This window comes from Erinaceus europaeus, chromosome 3, assembly GCF_950295315.1.
Source record: "Erinaceus europaeus chromosome 3, mEriEur2.1, whole genome shotgun sequence".
Taxonomy (NCBI): domain Eukaryota; kingdom Metazoa; phylum Chordata; class Mammalia; order Eulipotyphla; family Erinaceidae; genus Erinaceus; species Erinaceus europaeus.
Window position 1 is genome coordinate 183404457 of NC_080164.1, and position 14718 is coordinate 183419174.

General features: G+C 50.5%; 1 protein-coding gene across 2 annotated transcripts in view; it reads left to right on the forward strand.

Moving 5' to 3' along the window:
* STK32B (serine/threonine kinase 32B) overlaps nt 1-14718 on the forward strand; it is an 84412-nt gene that overhangs the window by 24138 nt on the left and 45556 nt on the right. For both annotated transcript variants that reach the window (XM_060188557.1, XM_060188558.1), the window contains exon 3: nt 9550-9701. In XM_060188557.1, the coding sequence (XP_060044540.1) occupies nt 9550-9701 (152 nt within the window). The remainder of the gene's footprint in view (nt 1-9549; nt 9702-14718) is intronic.

Consider the following 14718-nt stretch of genomic DNA (forward strand, 5'->3'; position numbering starts at 1 on the left):
TAAGACTTCCAGCCCGTGAAATGGGCGCTTTTCCGTCGGTTGGGTGTCTCAGTGAATTCCTCCCACCGGCCTGGTATCACACCCGGTATGTGAGGCTTCACTCGCTCTCTCGCTCGCTCGCGAAGCTCCCGTGTCCTTGAGCACCTGGTCACCGTCATTGTGTCCGGTGCTGTTTCTCTCCCTCCGTCTTCAGATCCATCACGGTCAGTCTGGAGACACACCCGAGCCGTGGGGGTTGCTTTCCAACCTGCAGCTGAAGCGGGAAAGAGAATGTCCGGCAAAGAAAGAAAGACTCAACTACCCCGACGTAGGAAGGAGGGAAGCCCCAGATGACAGGAGGCCTCCAGGAAGGGCTCCACCCCGTCCACCACCCCACCTCCCGAGCTCTGTGTCCCCCGTTCCCTCCACTGGAAGCTGCAGTGGTTGTGCCAAGGTCACCGATAGGAGCTGGCTATTATTTCTATAAACTGTCTAGATTTCTAGATGTTTGTCCGTTTTTTTTTTTTTCTGTCCTGTCTTCTCTTTCTTTCTAAGTCACATCTACACCTGTTACTACTTCTGAGTGTCCTTCCCTTCTGTCTCTTCTCTCGCTAGGTCCTGGTGGAATTGGGGTTCATTGTTATCGTTTGTTTGTTTTAAGATTAAAAAGAAAACTTAAAATTTTAAGATTTAAAAAACTTTCATTTATTCAATTTGAGAGGACAGAGAAAAACTGGGGGGGGGGCAGGTCTCCACCCGCAGGGGGAAAAGCTTCACAAGTGGTGAAGCAGGGCTGCAAGTCTCTCTCTTTCTCTCTCCCTGTCTCCTCCTCCCCTCTCAATTTCTCTCTGTCTCTATCCAATATGTAAACATATTCATGACTTTTTAAAAAAAAAATGGAGAGCGGAAAGGGGGATACGGAGGGAGAGAGAGAGAGACAGAAAGACACCTGCAGACCTGCTTTACCGTTTATGAGGCCTGCCCTTTGCAGGCAGGGGCAGGGGTTTGAACCCGGGTCCTTGCGGATGGTACTATGCGCACTTTAACTGGTACACTGCCACGCAGTCCCTGCAGTTCGTCTTTTTGACGGCAAAGTAATGTTCCATTGGGTATGGGTGTGTATGTCCGTGCGTGTTTGTGTCTGTGCACACGCGTTTGTGTGCGTGTGTGCGTGTGTGTGTGTGTGTGTGTGTGTGTGTGTGCGTGTCCCACGGTTTCTTTGTCCAGCCACCGTCATAGGGTACGTGGGTCACCCTCACATTTTGGCTGCTGTGTACAGCCCCCCCTGGTCTCCCCGACTGCTGCTCCCGGCGACCTCGCTCCCTGTCGGCTGAGAGGCTGCCCCCCAGGAAAGCTTGTGCTTCTCCGCGAGCTTATCTGGGACCCTCCCCTGTGCCTCCCGCCCACCCTTCTGTCAGCCTGGGCCTGGCGCCCCTGTGAGCTCGCAGCCCATGAACCCCGGTCCCTTGACTCACCCGCCCTCACCAGCACTGCGGGAGCCTCCTTCCCCGTTCCCCTCTGTGTTTATCTTGTTTGGGTGTCTGAGTGAGCGCAGGCTGGCCGCATGAGATCTGAGTTCAGACGCCTGCTTTGCACCTCATCTCTTTCACGAAAGAGTTTGAAGGGCGGGGGGGGGGGGTAGAGTCTTGGTTCTGCAAAGAGACGGTCACGTCTGAGGCGTCAAAGTCCCGGATGCAGGCCTCACACCAGAATAAGCTGAGCAGTGCTCTGGTTTAAAAAATGAGAAGAAGAAGAAGAAAAAAAAAAGGAGGAGGACAAGTGGAGGAGAAAGAAGAGGGGGAGAAGAAGGAAAAGGAGGGAAAAAAGAAGGAGAGAGAGAAAGAAGATAAAGGAGAGGGAGTCTGGCAGTAGCGCAGCGGGTTAAGCACACCTGGCACAAAGTGTCAGGATCCCGGTTCGAGCCCCCGGCTCCCCACCTGCAGGGGAGTCGCTTCACAGGCGGTGAGGCAGGTCTGCAGGTGTCTGTCTTTCTCTCCCCCTCTCTGTCTTCCTCTCCTCTCTCCGTTTCTCTCTGTCCTCTCCATCAGTAACAATAACAATAACTACAACAATAAAAGAACAAGGGCAACAAAAGGGAATAAATAAATATATTTTATTTATTTATTTTTCCCCTTTTGTCGCCCTTGTTGTTTTATTGTTGTAGTTATCATTGTTGTTGTCGTTGTTGGATAGGACAGAGAGACATGGAGAGAAGACAACAGAGAGCAGGAGAGAAAGACAGACGCCTGCAGACCTGCTTCACCGAAATAAATATTTTTTAAAAAGAAGATAAAGGAGAAAAAGAAGAGAAGGAAGAAAAAGGAGGAGGAGGAGGAGAAGAAACGGAAAGAGACAAGAAATGTCAAAGCAGAGTGATGGTACAGTCTGACTTGCTCACATGAGAATTATTCGCAGCATCTTGAGAACACAAGCAGAGCAGAATACAGAACCAAATAAAAGTTCACGTACATAGATATACACATATATGTGTGTGTATCTCTGTGTGTGAGTTTATGTGTGTGTATTTGTGTGTGTGAGTTTATGTGTGTGTATTTGTGTGTGTGAGTTTGTGTGTGTGTTTATGTTTGTGTGTGAGACTTTCTGTGTGTGTGTATTTGTGTGTGTGAGTTTATGTGTGTGTGTTTATGTGTGTGTGTGTTTGTGTGTGTGTATTTGTGTGTGTTTATGTGTGTGTTTCTGTGTGTGAGTTTATGTGTGTGTATTTGTGTGTGTGTTTATGTGTGTGTGTATTTGTGTGTGTGTTTATGTGTGTGTGAGTTTATGTGTGTGTATTTGTGTGTGTGTTTATGTGTGTGTGAGTTTATGTGTGTGTGTATTGTCTGTGTGAGTTTATGTGTGTATTTGTGTGTGTATCTGTGTGTGTGAGTTTATGTGTGTGTATTTGTGTGTGTGTTTATGTGTGTGTATTTGTGTGTGTATTTATGTGTGTGTGAGTTTATGTGTGTGTATTTGTGTGTGTGTTTATATGTGTGTGTATTTGTGTGTGTGAGTTTATTTGTGTGTGTATTTGTGTGTGTGTGAGTTTATGTATGTGTGAGTTTATGTGTGTGTGTGAGTTTATGTGTGTGTATTTGTGTGTGTGTGTTTATGTGTATGTGTGTGTATTTGTGTGTGTGAGTTTATGTGTGTGTGTGTGTTTGTGTGTGTGTTTATGTGTGTGTGAGTGTGTGTGTGTGTATCTGTGTGTGTGTGAATGTGTGTGAGTGTATGTATGTGTGTGTGTGTGTGTGTGTGTGTGTTTATGTGTGTGTGTGTGAGTGTGTGTGTGTGTATTTGTGTGTGTGTGTGTTTATGTCTTCCCAGAAAGAAGCCCTGAGCCACTCACAGGGAGAACTTGCAGGTGATAAGACATTCTGAACAGCTTGTGAAAGAGTCTGAGACAGACACGCGCTGATGCTTTAAATATTTGCTTCAACTTAGCACCCGGCCAACTGCGCTGGCCTCTTCTGAGGAGAGTCTGTGCTTGTGGCCCGCGGCCATCCTCAGCCACAGCGTGGAAAGCGGGCTGGCGTTCTCCCAGCCGCGGCTTCTGCTTCCACTTACCTGTCATTTCCCTGGGCACTGGCTGCCTTGAGGCCCCTGGATGCCAAGTATTTATCCTCAGCTGCCTGTGAGGGCTGTCAGGATTTCCATCCCACCAGTGGAAAAAACGACGCAGACCCGGGGAGGGTGGGACCCTGGCCCCTTTGATCAGCAAAGTCCTGGCTTTGGGGTGGAATGTTCAAAACAGACAGAGTTCAGAGGAGAAACTCACCCCAGGATTATGGAGAATCAGCTTTCTGTGAGGCCTTCCCTCCAGCCCCCTCTCTCCTCCACCTCCTTCTAGCCCTGCCTGCCTTTTGTTCGCTCATGAACTCAATTCATGAATATTTTTAAAGAACTGTTTACACAAAGGGAGTGAGGAAAGACAGAGGGGGAGGGGGGAGGAGGCCGGGATACTGCTCAGCTCCGGCAGAAGGTAGTCCTTGGGGTTAAACTTTTGTCCTCTGAGTCCTTAGATGTTCAAGTCGCTACTCAAACAGACTGACCTCCCTTTCCCTCTCTCCCTCACCCCCCCCCCCATAGGGGTGAGTGGAAAATTGAATTCCCTTCCTTTTTAAAATTTATTCTTTTTTTTTTTTTTCACTGTATGGGATTTTTAAAATTTCTTTCTTGGGAAATTAATGTTTTACATTCAACAGTAAATACAATAGTTTGTACATGCATAACATTCCCCAGTTTTCCATATAACAATACAACCCCCACTAGGTCCTCTGTCACCCTTCATGGACCTGTATTCTCCCCACCCACCCACCCCAGAGTCTTTTACTTTGGTGCGATACGCCAATTCCAGTTCAGGTTCCACTTGTGTTTTCTCTTCTGATCTTGTTTTTCAACTTCTGCCTGAGAGTGAGATCATCCCATATTCATCCTTCTGTTTCTCACTTATTTCACTTAACACGAATTTTTCAAGGTCCATCCAAGATTGGCTGAAAATGGTGAAATCACCATATTTTATAGCTGAGTAGTATTCCATTGTGTAGATATACCACAACTTGCTCAGCCACTCATCTGTTGTTGGACACCTGGGTTGCTTCCAGGTTTTGGCTATTACAAATTGTGCTGCCAAGAACATATGTGCACACAGATCTTTTTGGATGGATGTGTTGGGTTTCTTAGGATCTATCCCCATTAGAGGAATTGCAGGGTCATAGGGTAGGTCCATTTCTAGCCTTCTGAGAGTTCTCCAGACTGTTCTCCACAGAACGGACTCATTTTTATTATTAGTTTTTCATCACTCCCATCACCAAAGGTCTATCCCTACCCCCACCCCCACAGATAAGCTCTCTAGTTCTCCCACAGCCTTGGAAATAGGTTGACGTTTTGTTTTCACATTTGTAGACTCAGTTCTCTATTTTCTGCATCTGAGTATATTTCTGCATATTCTGTAGATGTCCTTCACAAGAGCAAAGACCTGAAAACAACCAAAATGCCCCTTGGTGGATGACCAGACAAAACAGTTATGGGGCATATACACAATGGAGTATTATGCAGCAAAAAAGGGGTGCTGTTGTGTCCTTTGGGGTAGAGTGGACCTGAAGAAGATGATACTGAGTGAAGTGAGTCAAGAGGTGAGCTCTCTCTCTCTCTCTCTCTCTCTCTCTCTCCTGCCCTGGGCCGCAGTCCCAGACATTTCCAAGCACTTTATCCTAAACAGCAGTAACAGAACAGACTCAGATGACTTTTTACTTTCACAAAGGAGGGAGGTGGAAACAGGTAGAAGGAATCTCCCTAGGGAAAGAAGAATGGCTCGGACACCCAGATAACGTGTTTTAGATATTTATATTGAAATTTTATTTATTTTATTTATGTATTCCCTTTTGTTGCCCTTGTTGTTTTATTGTTGTAGTTATTATTATTGTCGTTGTTGGATAGGACAGAGAGAAATGGAGAGAGGAGGGGAAGACAGAGAGGGGGAGAGAAAGACAGACACCTGCAGACCTGCTTCACCGCCTGGGAAGTGACTCCCCTGCAGGTGGGGAGCCGGGGGCTCGAACCAGGATCCTGACACCAGTCCTCAAGTTTCATGCCATGTGCACTTAACCCACTGTGCTACCGCCTGACCCCCGTCAGAGTGATTCTTATGAGCATTTTCTCCGGTGTCTAGTACGGATTCTTTTTTTCCCATGGGCTGAAAACGACCAGCCTTGTGTCTTCTTTTGTGATATATATATATATATATATATATATATATATATATATATATATATATATATGCTTTTTGTAAATTCGCCATTGAAAAGCTGAACCATCTCCTTCGCTCTCTGAGCACCCTCTTCACACGCTCCATTTTGGTGTGATGAAATGAAATGACAGCCTCGATTTCTTTCCTGGGTAAAGGCCACTCGGGTTCTGCTGTTCCGTTTCTCTTGTAACCTTGCTGAGTCGTCACATCCAAGGAATATGAGCCTTCTGTCAACTGACAGGCTAGCTGACGGCAAGACCCCTTCACATTTTCTAGCATCTGAGATCATGACCCCTCTTTTCTTCTGGGTCGATAATGTATTTAGAGTCTGGTGGCCCACGGTGGAGAGAGACCTAGGTTGGGGTTCCGAGTGTCTTGCAGAAAACTGAGAAATTTTACACGTGTATCAAAAACTATAAACCAGTCATCCCTCCCCCCATAAAAGATATTCAGAATCTTTGTTTAATCTGTTGGTTGGACAGTCACACTTTCTTCTATTGGTTTTCCCGTTGTTGCTGGGGGGGGGGGTATCCCCTTGCTTATAGTCTGCTGGGAGCTAATCATCTTAAACTTTCCGTAAAATGAAGACGGCACAGCAGCTGCACGGACCCATTCCCCGCCCTCTGGTCAGCGCGACAGCTGTTAATCTCGACCGCAACCCCTTGGTGCGTTGCTTCAAGTGTCTAAGGGGTGCAGGACGTGAAAATGTTCGGCCTGTGTGTGTGCAGCGTGATATATGCAACTTCCCACACGGCGTTGCCTTCCTTTTTGTACTTGCTAGGACAGAGATCAATGGAGAGGAAGGGGGCAGAGAGGCAGAGAGAGGAGGCCTTGAGCGCACACGTTACAATGCTCAAGGACCCGGGTTCGAGCCCCGTCACCCCAGTCTGCACCTGCAGGGTGGGGGCTGCGGCTTAAACCTGGGTCCTGGTGCACGGTGATGTGTGTGTGAGCGTCACTGGGTGCACCATCACCAGCCTCACATATGTAGGTTTGACTAGGTCTGAGGAGACAGCATTCATGGTTCTGAAAAGACTGTCCTGCCTGAGGCTGATGGCAGAGGCCCAGCACCGTTGTCATCCAGAGCTGAGCAGGGCTCTGCCCTCCTCCCCCCGTGTGTATCTTTCTCTGTATCTGTATTTCTCCCCCCTTCTCTCTCATTAAAATAAATTAATATATATATATTTAATATTTATTTATGGGAGTCTGGCGGTAGCGCAGCGGGTTAAGCGCAGGTGGCGCCAAGTGCAAGAACCGGTGTAAGGATCCCGGTTTGAGCCCCCGGCTTCCCACCTGCAGGGGAGTCACTTCACAGGTGGTGAAGCAGGTCTGCAGGTGTCTGTCTTTCTCTCCCTCCCTCTGTCTTCCCCTCCTCTCTCTGTCTTATCCAACAATGACGACATCAATAACAACAACAATAATAACTACAACAATAAAACAACAAGAGCAACAAAAAGGGAATAAATAAATATTTAAAAAATTAATATATATATTCCCTTTTGTTGCCCTTGTTTTTTTTAATTGTAGTTATTATAGTTGTCGTCGTTGTTGGATAGGACAGAGAGAAATGGAGAGAGGAGGGGAAGACAGAGAGGGGGAGAGAAAGACAGACACCTGCAGACCTGCTTCACCGCCTGTGAGGCGACTCCCCTGCAGGTGGGGAGCCGAGGGGCTCAAACCGGGATCCTGACGCTGGTCCTTGCGCTTTGCATCACGCATGCTTAACCCACTGCACTACCACCCGACTCCCAAAATATATATTTTTCAAAGTCCCCATATCTTTGAGGAAGGTTCCCTCTGCCAGCACTTCCATTCAGTCTAAAGAAGATTCCTTTGGGGCTGGGCCCACCTGCCAACGCCCGTGTCCAGCAGAGAAGCAGTGACAGAAGCCAGAGCTCCCACCTGCTGCTCCCCATAGAGAATGTTGGTCCAGACTCCCAGAGGGGAGACATGTCAGGGGAAGATGGCCAGAGGACTCTGAACCCCAACTCCATCAGGGCCCGGAGAGAGGAGAGGAAAAAAGGGAGGGACACCAGGAAATAGTAACAGGTGCAGATGTGACTAGAAAGGAAGAAAAGACAGAACCATAAAAAATAGGCAAATATCTCTAAAGCTAGACAGTTAGAGAAATAACAGTCACCCATCTCTGTGACCTTGGAGAGCCACTGCAGCTTCCGATGGAGGGACTGGGGGACACAGAGCTCGGGTGGTGGGAACGGCGTGGGATTGTACCCGTTATCTTATAATTTTGTAAATCAATATTAAATCACTAATAAAACTAAAATAGATAATAACGGCAACAAAATAATGTCCCCTAGCGTTTTATTTGATTTGAAATGTATTTTTCTCTTCTTCACAGAGGCTTCATTGCTTTAGGCCAACATGTGTGTGTGTGTCTGTGTGTCTGTGTGTGTGTGTGTGACTGAGTGTGTGTGAGTGTGTGTGTGTGTGAGTGTGTGTGTGAGTGTGAGTGTGTGAGAGTGTGTGTGTGTGTGAGTGTGTGAGTGAGTGTGTGTGAGTTGTGAGTGTGTGTGACTGTGTGTGTGTGAGTGTGTGAGTGTGAGTGTGAGTGTGTGTGTGAGTGTGTGTATGAGTGTGTGTGTGCGCGAGTGTGTGAGTGAGTGTGTGTGAGTGTGAGAGTGTGAGTGTGTGTGAGTGAGTGTGAGTGTGTGTGAGTGAGTGTGTGAGTGAGTGTGTGTGTGTGAGAGAGTGTGTGTGAGTGTGTGTGAGTGTGTGTGTGAGTGTGTGTGTGAGTGTGTGTGAGTGTGAGAGTGTGAGTGTGTGTGTGAGTGTGTGTGTGTGAGTGTGTGTGTATGTGTGTGTGTGTGAGTGTGAGTGTGTGTGAGTGTGAGTGTGTATGGAGGACATCACATCAATGGCTTCCCCTAGACATCACATCAATGGCTTCCCCTAGACATCACATCAATGGCTTCCCCTAGTGCAGTGCAGTGGGGTCCAGCCTGCAGCCTCCAGTGGTGTCACTGTTGTTGCGTTTTGTTGCTGTTGTTTGTTTGTGTCCAGAGTGATCACTGGGGCTCTGTGTTTAATAAAATAACTGAAGTATCTATTATTATATATTTTCGACTTCCAGGGTGACCCCTGGGGCTCAGTGCTAGCACTAGGAATCCACCCCTCCTGGCAACTTCCCCCACCCCATTGTATAGGACAGAGAGAAACCCAGAGAGGAGGGGCACAGAAAGGAAGAAAGACAGACGTCTGCAGACCTGCTTCACTGCTTGTGAAGTGACCCCCCTGCAGGTGGGGAGCCGGGGGCTCAAACCGGGATCCTTGCCCAGGTCCTTGCGCTTAGTATCATGTTTGCTTTACTGGTCGTGCCACCCCCCAGCCCCCATAAACAAAATATCTTTTCAGATATGCGCTGACATCGGGACTGGGTGCTGGGGCACCTGATCAAAGTCACAGGCTCCCACGTGCAAAGGACTTGGGGCTGAGCCCACACTCCCTGCCTGCCCGGGAAAACTTCCCGAGTGGTGGGACAGGTCTGCAGGTGTCTCTGTCTCTCTCTCCCCTCTCGGTTTGTCTGTCCTACCCCATAAAATGAAGGGGGGAAAGCCACCAGGAGCGGTGGATTCACAGCACCGGCACCCGTCCCCGTGATGACCTTGTACTGACACAGGAGAAGCAGAGAGAGCAGGCCAGGAACCAGAGCTCCTTGGCGCACGGAGCCAAATGGGACCTCAGGGTGCCGGCCTCAGGGTGCCTGCATGGGGGCTGTGGCCCAGCGGGTGGCAGGGGAGCCTGGGCCCTGGGTGGAGAGGGGCTGAAAGGAGCCGTCCCGAGAGCCCCCCTCTGCCGCCATGCAGGTGTGCATCGTGCAGAAGCGGGACACCAAGAAAATGTTCGCCATGAAATACATGAGCAAGCAGCAGTGCATCCAGCGGGGCGAGGTGCACAACGTCTTCCGCGAGCTGGAGATCATGCAGGGGCTGGAGCACCCCTTCCTCGTCAACCTCTGGTGAGTGGGGGCCTGGGGCTGGGGGCTGGGGGCTGGAGCACCCCTTCCTGGTCAGCTTCTGGTGAGTGGGGGCCTGGGGCTGGGGGCTGGAGCGCCCCTTCCTCGTCAGCCTCTGGTGAGTGGGGGGCTGGGCTGGGGGTTGGAACGCCCCTTCCTGGTCAGCCTCTGGTGAGTGGGGGGCTGGGGCTGGGGGCTGGAGCGCCCCTTCCTCGTCAACCTCTGGTGAGTGGGGGGCTGGGGCTGGGGGCTGGGGCTGGAGCTGGAGACACTGACATGTCTCATCCTTCAAGCTTTCGCTCTCCTAAACCATCACGAATGCCCCCAGGAACATTTTTCCTTTTTAGTAAGTTTTATTGGTGATTTAATAATGATGAACAGGACTGTAAGGTCACAGGGGTACAACCCCACACAGTTCCCGCCACCAGAGTTCTGTGTCCCTTCCCTCCATTGGAAGCTGCCCCATTCTTTATCCCCCTGGGAGTCTGATGCAGGCTCTTTCTGGGGAGCAGAAGGTGGGAGGTCTGGCTTCTGTCATTGCTTCTCCGCTGGACATGGGTGTTGGCAGGTGGATCCATACTCCCAGCCTGTCTCTGTCTTTCTCTAGTGGGGCAGGGGTCTGAGAAGGGGAGGCTCCGGGAGCAGGTTTTTTCTTTATATATTTATTTATTTTCCCTTTTGTTGCCCTTGTTGTTGTAGTTATTATTGTTGTTCTTACTGATGTTGTCGTTGTTGGATAGGACAGAGAGAAATGGAGAGAGGAGGGGAAAGACAGAGAGGGGGAGAGAAAGACAAACACCTGCAGACCTGCTTCACCGCCTGTGATGCGACTCCCCTGCAGGTGGGGAGCCAGGGGTTCCACCCGGGATCCTGACGCCGGTCCTTGTGCTTTGTGCCACCTGTGGGAGCATTTTTAATAACCCTGTTTGCCGTAAGACAGCAGGTGTGGAAACTCTTGTTGGGCCTTTTTGTTGACCCTGCGTTGCGCAGAAGCCTGCTGTTTGGTTTCCAGACCCTGGGGCGGGTTCTTTTTCTTCCAGTGTTTGATTTCTAGCCTTCTGCTTTCATGATCTGAGAAGATGCGTTGTATGATTTTAATATTCACATGTTTGTGTAGGCTGTGACAGTGACCCAGCACGTGGGCAATGCTTGTGAGTACCTTGCGTGCTTGAGAAGAACGTGTATTCACTTCTTTGGGGATGGAAAGTTCCGTAGAGATCTGTCAGGCCTGCTAGACCCTTTCATCTGTGGTTTCATTTAAATGAAACCACAGATGATCTGTTGATCTGTTGTCTGGATAGCCTGTTGATCTGTTGTCTGGATAGCCCGTCTCTTGCTGTCAGTGGTGTGTTAAGACCGCCTACTATTGTCGGGTTTCTGTCAATTTCTCCCTCAAGTTCAGTGAGTACTTGTTTTATATATTTGAGCAGAGTTTGGAAACTTCAGACATATTTTTGGAAACATATTTCTTCATTTAAAAAAATTTCTGATTTATTTTATTTAGCAGGACAGAAAGAAATTGAAATTGAGAATGAAGGAGGGGGAGTAGAGAGGCAGAAAGAGTGGCCAGTCGGTGGCACACCTGATTAAGTGCACACACTACTGTGCACAAGGACCCAGGTACGAGCCCCCGCTCCCCACCTGCAGGGAGGAAGCTTCACGAGAGGTGAGGCAGGGCTGCAGGTATCTCTCTGTCTCTCTCCCTCTCTCTCTCCCCCACCCCTCTCAATTTCTCTATGTTTCTATCCAGTAATAATAAGAAATATTTTAAATAAATAAATAAAAATTGGTCGCCTGCTAGACCACAAAGAAAACGTTAAAAATAATTCAAAAATAAAGTGAGAGGTGAGAGACAGAGAGACACCTGCTGCCCTGCTTCCCCCTGCAGGTGGGGACCAGGGGCTTGAACCCATGTCCTGATGTGTAATAACACATGCAAATAGTTCCGGTCCAAAAAGGATGACAGAGGACCTAGTGGGGGTTGTATTGTTATGCGGAAAACTGAGAAATGTTATGCATGTACAGACTATTGTATTTACTGTCAAGCAAAGTCAGAGTAGGAACCTGCCCCCACTCCTCCCAAACCCAAGCCCTTTCCTCTCCACCACTAGCCCTCCAGGAGCTGTGCTCGCCACGCTGGCGGCTCAGGGAACCCTTGGAGGCCAAGGGTTGACTCAGGACTAGAAGCCCTTCCTTGGGAGAGTTAGAATGTCAAACACATGCCCCCACGGCCGCTTCCTCGCCAAGGCAGAATGTGCAGGGTGCCCCCAGGGAGCACGTTTCTCTCCTGGGCATGCGAGCTGCTGGGTCATGCTCTCTGCTGAGTCTCTGAGTACTGATGGACACGCGATGTGAGAGCAGCCAGAAAGGGAAGGATGAGCACGGGACGATCCCACTCACAGACACAAGCGGAGAAATGAGAACAGAAGGGGAAACACCAAGCAGAATGTGGGCTGGGTTTGGTGCATTACCCCAAAGCAAAGGCCTCTGGGGAGGGCCTCAGGGGGAAAGCTTTGCGAGTAGTGAGGCAGCATTACTGCTGTCTCTCTGTCTCTCTCCCTCTATCTCCCCTTCCCTCTCAATTCCTTTTTTTAAAATATTTATTTATTCCCTTTTGTTGCCCTTGTTTATTGTAGTTGTCATTGTTGTTGGATAGGACAGAGAGAAATGGAGAGAGGAGGGGAAGACAGAGAGGGGGAGAGAAAGACAGACACCTGCAGACCTGCTTCACCGCCTGTGAAGCGACTCCCCTGCAGGTGGGGAGCCGGGGGTTCGAACCGGGATCCTTACGCGGGTCCTTGCGCTTTGGGCCACCTGCGCTTAACCCGCTGCGCCACCGCCCGACTCCCCCCCCCCAATTTCTGACCTAATAAATAAATAAAGACAATAAAGATAAATAAATAAGGACTCGGGAGTGGGGGTCAGGTCTTCCAGGTGCTGGTGCTGATGGTGGAGCAGATCTGGGCCGGGCTGGGGAGAGAGGTTTGCTTGCGGAAGAAGGAGAAATATCACACCACATGGACCAACAACTGTGTCACTGTAAACTGCGAACAAAATAAAGACCAGACGCGGGAGAGTGGCCATAGCTGCTGTGTCGGTGGCGGTGGGGAGACGGACGGGGGAGTGGGGGCCTGGGGACCTGCGGCCCGGCTCAGCTGCCCCTGGTCACCCTGCCGCCGTGACATCACCATGCTGACCTGTGCCCGTTGCCCTGCCCCTCCCCCTCCTCTTCCTTCTTCTTCCTCCTCCTCTTCCTCCTCCTCCCTTTTCCCACCAGAGCCGTAGCTAGAGCTTCGCACTTGCATGATTCCACCATTCCCAGGGGCTCACCTCCCCCCTCCTCCCCGGACGTAAAGGGTCAGAGACAGAGACAGAGACAGAGACAGGAGAGACCCCCTCCACTCAGGAAGCTCCCGCAGTCTCCCATGTAGTGGCCGGGGCTTGAACCTGGGTCTTTGCACATGGTCCAGTGTGTGCCCCACTGGCTGACCCACCGCCCAGCCTCCTTCTCCCCCTTCCCTCACCCCCTCCTTGTCTCTCTCTCCCCTTCTCTTTCCCTCCCTCTCTGCCTCTTATTCTCTCTCTCTCCTTCTCTTCTAGTTTCTCTTCTCCCCTCTTTCTCCCTCTCTTTCCACACCCGTCTCTTTCCCTCCCTCTCTCCCTCCCTCCCTCTCTCCCTTTTTCCCTCCCTCTCTCTCCGCCCCTCCCTCCCCCTCTCTCCATGCCCCCCATCTCTCTCCCTCCCTCACCCTTCCTCTCTCTCTCCACACCCCTGACTGTCTCCCTCCCTCTCTCTCTCTCCATCCAACACCCCCGTTTCTCTCCCTCCCTCTCTCTCTCCACACCCCTCTCTCTCTCCCTCCCTCCCTCTCTCTCTGTCTCCCCCCCCCATCTCCCTCCCTCCCTCTCTCTCTCCACACCCCTCTCTCTCTCCCTCCCTCTCTCTCTGTCCCCCCGTCTCTCTCCCTCCCTCTCTCTCTGTCTCCCCCCGTCTCCCTCCCTCCCTCTCTCTCTCCACACCCCTCTCTCTCTCCCTCCCTCTCTCTCTGTCCCCCCCCCCCCCGTCTCTCTCCCTCCCTCTCTCTCTGTCCCCCCCCCCCCCGTCTCTCTCCCTCCCTCTCTTTTTCTCTCTCTCCTCCCTTGGTGGCCCCTGGCCTGCAGACACAGCATTTCACAGGATTCCCCCACCTGCCCCCCACCCTGGCCGTCTCCTCAGTGTTTCCCAAGCCGCCCGCCTCTGGGGCTGCTCCTTGATCGAACACTCTCAGGGCTGCCCCGTCAGGCAGGGCTGCCCACCCAGGGGTGTGCCTTGGGGCACAGAGAACACAGGTGAGACTGGCACTTCACGGATAAAGCGAGCTCCCCCCACCCTCCCTAGCTCCCAGCCCCGGGTCCGAGCCTCTGTGCCCTTGTTGGTATGCATGAGACCCCTTCTGTTTCATTTGGTTTAAATCCCCCCTGCTTAACACTATTCTATTTACATAACCACTTCATTCTATTTACATAACCACTGTTAACAAGCACCACCCTCCCTCCAGGGCATTTGTGGTTCAGTGATAGGATTCTCGCCTAATCTGCCCCCTCTTTGTCACACTCTGATTGTCACCAGTCACTTTTCTCTCCCCCCTCTCTATGTCACATCCTGTTTCCACCTTACTTGGCAAGTATATATAAAGACAGCATTGTGAGTTTTACAGTACTGTACTTTGAGTTTAACTTAGCTCGTCTTAGATTGGGCTGCGTCCTGCATGAATAAAGAGATACTGCCTACAGCTCAACCATGAGTCCCTGGTCGTCTGTTACCCGCACGTGAAGCCAGCCCATTGAAAACAACATAACCCATCAAAAAACAACATGCCCTCAGCCTCCTGCCACCCCACCCAGACTCCCCCCTCCCCCGTTGTGCCCAGGCCACCCTGCCATCTCCCCCCGCACCCGTCCCCACCACTGTCCTTTAAAATAAAGTGTAGTTGGGAGGCGCCCGGCTGAGGGGGACGTTCCACGCACTTTTAATCTGGCA